Below are 8,311 nucleotides of genomic sequence, written 5' to 3' on the forward strand. Positions count from 1 at the left end.
CATCACCCCTGCTTCTGTATGTGGGAGACTGAGCCAGGGTCACGGGGGGCAGTTGGGGCTCCCCAGAATGAAGGCAGACGGGAGGTCCTTGCCCTGGACTGGGGACTAGGAGGGAACTGGGGTGGGGACTCTTCCTGTGATTAGGACATTTTCTAGCAGGAAACTGTGGACGCAGGTGCACAGGCTGAGAGGCAGAATGAGGGGAACTACCCCCCATGGCCCGGAGGGCTGGGAGGGCGGTTTGAGAGCAGCTTCTGACATCGTGGGTTCAAATCCAACCATCAGTGGTTAAGCTGGGCGCTCAGCTGTTCAGACTCTGTCCCCATTGAGAAGAATGGAGATGGTAAATCTGATTTTAGAACGTTCCGAATTTGGCTTTAACCCGTGGTAATGTTTAGTATTTGAAGGACAAAGATAAGTGTGCACGTGTGTACGTGCACGTGTGTACGCCTGTTTGTGTGTGTGTGTGTTTGTGTGTGGTATACACACACCAAGCCTATAGCTTCACGGATTATAAAGGACAGGATGGGGGAGGTGAATGGCCACAAGGGAAGGTTGGCAGGAAGCTGGGGTCCTACCTTGAGGACCCAAAGCCCCATCCATGCTTCCTCTGTTGGGTAACATGTCTGCAGTGGAGGCAGCCCCAGGAGCCCAGGTCTCTGGGTGGGAGGGAGAAGGATCAGCCCCACCCCTTGGCCCAGGCTTACCTGGGGGCATGAGCAGGTAACAGACGGTTCACACAGTTTATCACGAACCAGCTGTATTGGAAAAACCCCATCCATAAACAGACACAATGTGGCCCTGTGCTGGCACAGCTGGCTGGCTGGGGCACCTTGTGGGCAGACAGCCTGGCAGCTGGTTCGGGGCTTGGAGAACAGCAGAGGGGAAGCGGACCATCGTGGCTGTCTCTGGCCTCCCTGTGCCCGGGCAGTTCACTTTAGCTGGGCACCTCTGCCTGTGATCTCCCTCTGCTTCTCCCGCTCCCCTTGGCCAAGGGGGTCCCAGGTCCCCAGGTCCCCAGTCCCCCTGCCCCTGCCCCTGCCCTGCAGAGACTCCATAGATCAGAATTTGTCTGTCTGTCCTGCAGATTATTTGCCCAGAGTTCCTGCCTGTCCCAATCCCCCTTCCCCAAACTGGGTTCTTCAGGATCTCCTGTTCCCCATCCTAATCCCTTTATTCTGGATTAAGTGAACGAGGCCACATCTGGAATCTGGGGGCCACGGGTGAAGCGAGGGGATCCCTGGCCTGCCCTGGGTAGAGCAGAAGGCCACATTTGGAGGGGACGACCCACCTGGGGTCTGGGGTGGAGGTGTCAGGGCCTGAACCTGGGCTGAGATGTCCTGGAAGCTGTCATGAGGGGGTCAGGAGAGCCACTCTGGCCGGCCAGTGGGGGAGAAGATGGGGGAGTTGGGGGAAGGGAGGGGGAGGCCATCAGATTTTTATCTCGGTCCGGAAGATCTGCTGGACGTGCTCCGTGTGTGGCTGGCGCCGAGCCCGGATGATGAGGCTGCCGTCCTCTTTCAGGGCCGAGGTCACCGATGTGGGGTCCACGTCCTCTGGCAGTTGGCACTTGTGAGCAAAGGTGTTCATGACCGTGCCGTCAGCTGCCAGCTGGGGAAGGGGTGATGGGTCAGGGCAGGCTGCCCCGCACCCTTGTCCTGCTCACGTCAAGCCACAGCTCCTGCTCCCCAGTCTAACCCCAGCTGGGCCCCCCTGTGCCGAGGGGTTCTGCTCTCAGGTGCAGAGGCCCGGCCTAGGGGCTGGCCAGGGCTGAGCAGGGACAGGTGCCGAGGTGCTTAGAGGTGCTCCAGCGGTCCTGGGGGAGAGGCAAGGGCTTGGTGGGGGAGCTCAGATGGGGAGGAGGCTCAGTGGCAGAATCTGGGGCTCCTGAGCAGCAAGGAGGTGGCACAGAGCAGAGCTGAGCCCTCTTGGATTCCCGGATACACGGTGTCCACCGTCAGGGCTCGGCCGGCGGCCCCTCCTGCGTGACTCAGCCAGCACATAGTGTCCAGAGGAGCCTGGGGTGGCTGAGTCACTGGTGAGGGTGGCAGGGCTGGCACGTGCTGCTCACTGGTCCTGGTGCCCACAGTTCTTGGCTTCCCTGAGAGGCGCCCCTCAGGCATCCAGCCTCCTGTGCTCAGGGGAGAAAGCCAGGCCAAGGGGGATCCAGAGGCAGCCTTGGGCCGACCCTCTTCCCTAAGGAGCAGCAGTGGCTCTGGCCCGCTGGGGGCAGCATCCCTGTTCAGCCAGAGCCACACCCTCCTCCAGGGTGCAGGCCTCCTGGAAGCTGGGACTCAGAGACCCTAGTGACCAAGTGACCCTGAGACCTGTGGGTGGAGGGAGTGTGGGGTTTGGGGTGTGTGTGACCCTGAACTGCAGGGCCTCTGCACAACCTTGGGCCTAATTCAGGGGTCCGGAGGTGAGGGACCAGTGAGCCCCCCACCTCTCCAGATGCCCACAGGAAGGGCTATCCTGCCTCAGCCACGATCTCCCTCCTCTCATCTCCCTTCTCACCTCCCCACAGCATCCCTCCTCCCCTCCCCCATCCCCTGTGGCTTCCTCAGCTGCCCTGGACTCCGGAAGAAAGCATCTGGGAGCCTGGGGCAGAGAGAGGCAGTCACGGGGGTCCCGTGGCCCACCAGCTACAGGAGCGAGGCCTCTAGTTTGTCCTGGGGGTTGGGGGGTACTGGGCAGGGTGCGGGCTGCCGGGATGAGTGGGGACACAGGGCAGAGGGTACAGGCGTGGGGCCCAGGATCTGGGGGCGGGGAGCGGGCTCACCTTCTCAGCTCGTACCTCGATGTTGTTGTTGGAGGTGGTAACGATGATGTCTTCAGGTGAGAAGTCGCTCACATCCACGGCAAACTCATAGGCATCTCCCAGGGTCTTGATGTTGCCCTGCCCCCCGGGACGGGCTGTGGGGAGGGCTGCCGTGAGCAGAGCAGAGGGCGGGCTGGCCCTCAGAACCCAGGTCTCCGGCTCCCTCTCCGGAGGGAAGGGGCTGGCCCCAGGCCTGAGCTCCCCCTCAGCCGTAGCTGCCACCCTCCCTGCCTGCCACCTGCCCTCTGGCAGCACACCTTTTCCGCCGGGGGGATGGGGCCTTACCCGGCACAGGTGGGGTGGGTGTGTGTATATGTCTGTAGTGACCCACCCAGGCCTGGAGTAGGGGTGCGTGTAGCTGAGCCCCAGGCCAGAGCAGTTTCTTGAAGCCCTGCCTGTTCTCAGGCCACATCTGTCTCTGTGGCTGCATCTGTCCCGGGGTCACATGCGGCTGCAGCTGTACGGCACCTGTTCCTGGCAGCTTGGCAGCTGCAGCCACATCAGGTGGTGCCCTGGAGCAGGTGTCCCCTCCCTGGGCGCCTCCCCTCCCCACGGAGGACTTGCCTGGGAAGGCCAGGGGCTCCGAGTGGGGCCGCATGAAGCTGCCGAAATCCTCGGAGAACACGCTCAAAGCCTTCTCCATGGGCGGCTCCTGCGCGGGAAGGGTGTGGGAGGCCGAGGAGGAGGAGGAAGAATGGAAGCTTCTCTCCGCTCTGAAGGTGGAGGAGGTCCTGTGGCTCATCCACGGGCGGGCGGCCGGGCCCTGGCCGGTGGGCAGGGTGGACAGGAGGACGCGTGGGCAGGAGGCTCGGAGGGAGCGTGCCGGGCCCCGACTGCCGCCGCTTTATAAGGCCCGACCGTCACTGGGCGTGGGGCCAGCCCCTTGTCTACCGGCTAAATTTAGTCCTCTCGGTGGCCCAGAGGGACTGGAAATCTTCTCCAGTGAGACGGCACTGCTGACAGTCCAACACAGGCAGGCCCATGAGGCTGAGCTCACTGCCCGGCATTCCAGACCGATAACTCCAGCACCGGAGCCTCCCATGGCAACGAGGTGGAGACCCATGCTGTCCCTTCGCCACTCAGACCCCGGGGCCCACCTCAGGACGTTGTGTGCGTTCGGTGTTTCTGTGTCTCCCCCACCAGATTGCAAGCTCCTGGAGGACAGGGTTTTCTCTCTCTCCGTCCCCTGTCCCCCAAAGTTCCAGCCCTGGCAGAGAGGGATCTAGGTGTGGGTGATCAGGGCAGAAAGGCTCAAGCCCCTGGCTCTGGGGAGAGTGGGAGATGCAAGGTCAGGAGGTCAAGGGTGCATGGAGGACCCCCACATGCTGGACCCCTGTGTGAGGCGAGGGGTTCCCTCCCTCAGGGCAGATAATCACAGCCATCTCTTAGGAAGGACTGAGACAGCCCCGGGGGGGGTGGCGGGTATAGACTGTGCAGCTGTTCCCCTGCCAGCTCCCACGGGGACCCAGATCTCATGCTTACCTCCCTACCCCCACCCACACCTCCCAACCTGGGAACATTTCGGGACCCAAGAGGAGAAAGCTGAGGCCGGGCTGGAGCTTGGGCCTGAGCTCAGGCGGGGAGAGCAGATAATTTAGGAATGGTCCTTAACAATATAAAAGGTTATGTTCCCAGGAAATGTCTGCTTGGCCTCCAGCTCAGAGGAGATGCCAGGGGTGGCAGCGGGCAGGGTCTCGGTCAGAGGTACAGGAGAGCTCCGCAAGACAATCATTCTAGCTCTGACTTCTCAGGTGCCTGCTGGGCACCGGCTGCTGGCTGCGAGCTCTCCAGCATGGCCTCATTTGATCCCCGCACGGCTCAGGAAGGAGATGGTATTCCCATTTTATAGATAGAGAAACAGAGCCTCACAGAGAGCCTGGGGCTTGCACACGAGCAAGTGGCAGAGCTGGGATTTGAACCCTGTCTTATCTGATCCAAACCCTCCAGGAGGCCGGGGTGACCTGAACATTCAGTTATGGAGACAGTCTGGTGCCGAACACCCCTGAGAAGCCCCTCTGCCCGTGCACAGATCATGCGGGACCAGGGGGTGAAGCAGGGAAGGCCGTTCTGGGAGGCGGGGGGTCCTCTGCTGCCCAGGTTGCAGTGTGGGGCCTCTGCGTCCCCCCTCCAAATCCTGCCCTTCCTTCCCAGATCAGCTCCAGTTCCTCCTCCTCCATGGAGCCCTCCCTGATTGCTGCAGCCCACACAGGGGGGCCTGCCCAGATGCCCTCTGTACCAACTGGCTTTGCCCACCCCAGCACCTGAGTGTGACGTGGTCTTCCTGGGTCCTCTCTCCCCTATCAGACTGGCAGTTCCCTGGGTTAGGGATTCGCCTGTCTCCCCGTTAGACTGGGGGCTCCTGAAGGTCGGGACAGTTTCTCTTTTCTCTGGCTCCCACAACACTTTCTCCCTGGGGTGGTTGGTGGGGTGGGGGGGTCCGTCAACACGGGTAACCACTGGTGCCGGTAGTCCGTGAAGTGGGGTCAGGGTGGTGGCTGGAGCCAAAGGGGTCTGTCTGTCTAGTGGAGATTCCTGCCTGGCTTATGTCACCCATCCTGGCCGACGGGGTTCCAGTAGGGCTGCCAGGAAGTCACCAGCACTGAGGTGAGGTGGAAAGAGGGTGGGGTGGGGGTGGGGGACCCAGAAGCCTGCCGCCCGCCAGGGAAACAGGAGCCAGTGGCTAAATGCAGATACAAGGTCATGGTGCTGAGGGCCTGAGTCACTGCTCCTGGACGTCAGATCTCATTACCCACCCCCGCCCACCATTCCTCCCCCTGCTTCCCCCCATCCCTGAGGCATCACCCGCACATGCACTGGATCCACTGACTTCAATGGCCAGGAGGGACCCTGAAAGGTCATCAAGGCCGTTCCCCTGTCTCTGTGCATGTCTCTCCTTTCAGATCCCAGGGACAGAAGGAACTTCAGAGACGATCCAATGCCTTGAATCCCATACCTGCCAGGGCACCCCAATCACTCGGAGGGACTTTCAACAAACACAGACTCTTCTCATGTACCCCAAGATTCTGATCTGGGCTCTTGAGAAGGGACCAGGAATTGGCTCCCATCAGGTCCCCACTCAGCCGGCCCACAGGCCAGTGTCCGGAAACCACTTATCACTCAGCAGGTATCTACTGAACACCTGCTATGTGCCGGGCACCGTTGAGGCTCTGGGGGACTCGTGATGAACGAGGCAGAGATAGGGCCCTGCCGTCATGGCTCTCAGGCTCCCCTCATTGGACAGAAGAGGAAACTGAGTCTCTGAGCGGTCAAGGACCCATTAGGGGTGGGAGAGCTGCTCTGGCATCAAGCTCTCACCCTTCACTGCTTGATGCAGGAGAGGGAGAAGTTGGGGGCTGGCATCAGGGGGAAATGGCTTTGGGAGGGACTAGCCACCAGCACCATGTCCCTTTGCTTTCCTCTTCCCAGTTTCCTGATGCTCACAGGGCTGGAGGTGAGGGTGTGGCCGTGCGGTGCTGGCTGGCTGGCCAATGCCGGCTGTGAGTTGGAGCCAGCAGCTGCCCGAGACCAGAGATGGGTTTGGGATGTCAACAGGGCGGCCAGTTATCCTGTTACTGTACACAGGTTGGGGCAGCGGAGGCAACGGTGGGCCCAGATCCGTGCAGAGCAGCAGCCTCCACTCCCCAACCCCCCCACCCCCCACCCTCAACACACATGTGCTCCTATTTGGGATTAACTTGGCTGACATCTAGGGGCAGAGGGTGGCTCAGGGCCTCAGGATTTTAACAAGTCATTGAGGTCCATCGTGATTTTCAGAAAGGGGGCTTTGTCTGGAAGAGCAGGGGGAGTTGTCCCAGATCTCTTGCCCAAATCTTCTAAAATTGGTATCAGGCACAAATCCTCTGCTTTGTGCCCAAAGCCTTGCCCTGAAGGCTTAAGCCACAGGAGCTGGAGGAGCTCTGGGAAGAGGGAGAGCCACAGAATCGAAGTCTGGGTTCAGCCTTTGCTTTGTGACCTTAGATGAGTGACTGCACCTCTCTGATCCTCCATTTATTATCTGCAAAATGGTGATGCTGTCCCTGACCCACAAGGGTGCTGGGAGGATTCACTGGGTTCCAGACCTAATGTGCATGTTCCTACATTCCATTGGGGTGGGACAGGGTCTGTGGCATTTACGTAGAAGCCCCAAGCAGAGCCACTGCCCCTTGGGTGCTGTGGTTTGAGGCAGTCTTCTCAGACTGGAGGGTCTGGACGTGAGGATCTAGCCCAAGTTCCTCCCCTCCGCCCAATTCCCTTCCCCTGCTCCAGCTTGTCGGCCCCCTCCCCAGCTCTGAGCAAGGCAGGTCTTCAAGGCAGGACCTCGGAGAGGTGTGAAGCCTTTGGAGTCAGGCAAACCTGGATGGAACTTTTTTTTTTTTTTGCGATACGTGGGCCTCTCACTGTTGTGGCCTCTCCCATTGCGGAGCACAGGCTCCAGACGCGCAGGCTCAGCGGCCATGGCTCACGGGCCCAGCCGCTCCGCAGCATGTGGGATCCTCCCAGACCGGGGCATGAACCCGTGTCCCCTGCATCAGCAGGCGGACTCTCAACCACTGCGCCACCAGGGAAGCCCAGTGGATGGAACTTTTGACTTTGTCCCTCAGCCTCTGTGACCCTGGGCAAGCAAGCAGCCTCAATTCTCCGAAACTCCGTTTCTTTATTTAAATATTTATTTATTTTTTTATTTTTTACTTATTAATTTATTTTGGCTGGGCCGTGTCTTAGTTGTGGCACTCAGAATCTTTGTTGTGGCACGCAGGATCTTTAGTTGCAACATGCAGACTTCTTAGTTGTGGCATGCGTGCAGGATCTAGTTCCGTGACCAGGGATCGAACCCTGGCCCCCTGCACTGGGAGCGTGGAGTCTTACCCACTGGACCACCAGAGAAGTTCTGAAACTCCGTTTCTTTAAAATGGCCTAATACTGCCCACCTCGCTGGGTTTCTCTGAGCACTCACTGATTTGGAGGAGGGTTGAGCACAGTGCCTGGCATATAGCAAAGATGCAGTAATAATAACACCCCTTCCCTATGGGTCCTTCTCCGCTCTTTCAAGCCCCTCCCATGCCCAGCTCTGAGAACCCAGAGCCCTGACCTTCAGCCCCTGCAGATGACCCCTCACCATCCTGCTGTGTCATGAGCTTCCCCCTCCCAGGCCCTGCATACCCCACCCGGTAGCTGGGTTGGTTGCCACCCACCTCTGTGTGGCTCTGGTAGGTTGGGGAGCCCCTGCCCCTCGTCCCTCCTGGCTGCTCTGGCCTGCACCACTCAGCTGGCTGGGGCAGTTCCAGTTGGTTTGTCAAGGACATTCTTAATGGCCAGGGTAAACCCCGGCGGGCTGGGGCGGGGAGGAGGGGGGGCCAGGATGTTGATTGGTGGAACACACACCTGTCCAGGTGCACCTGAGCTGCAAGCAAAGGAGTCTCTGTCAGAGGAGGCCTGGCTGGGGCCACAGCAGAGCGGACTGACAGAGGTGAGGGGCCGCCGGGTTCAGAGCTG

General features: G+C 60.2%; 1 protein-coding gene across 1 annotated transcript; it reads right to left on the reverse strand.

Moving 5' to 3' along the window:
• Window positions 1-1,041: 1,041 nt before the first annotated feature.
• HSPB7 (heat shock protein family B (small) member 7) lies at window positions 1,042-3,763 on the reverse strand. Its single transcript, XM_082615109.1, has 3 exons — window positions 3,383-3,763; window positions 2,780-2,913; window positions 1,042-1,611 (listed from the first exon to the last, which is right to left on the reverse strand). The coding sequence occupies exons 1-3, from the start codon at window positions 3,558-3,560 to the stop codon at window positions 1,432-1,434; spliced, it is 492 nt and encodes a 163-aa protein (XP_082471235.1). The 5' UTR covers window positions 3,561-3,763; the 3' UTR covers window positions 1,042-1,431.
• Window positions 3,764-8,311: the final 4,548 nt, after the last annotated feature.

This window comes from Mesoplodon mirus (genome assembly GCF_964341445.2).
Source record: "Mesoplodon mirus genome assembly, chromosome: 3".
NCBI lineage: Eukaryota > Metazoa > Chordata > Mammalia > Artiodactyla > Ziphiidae > Mesoplodon > Mesoplodon mirus.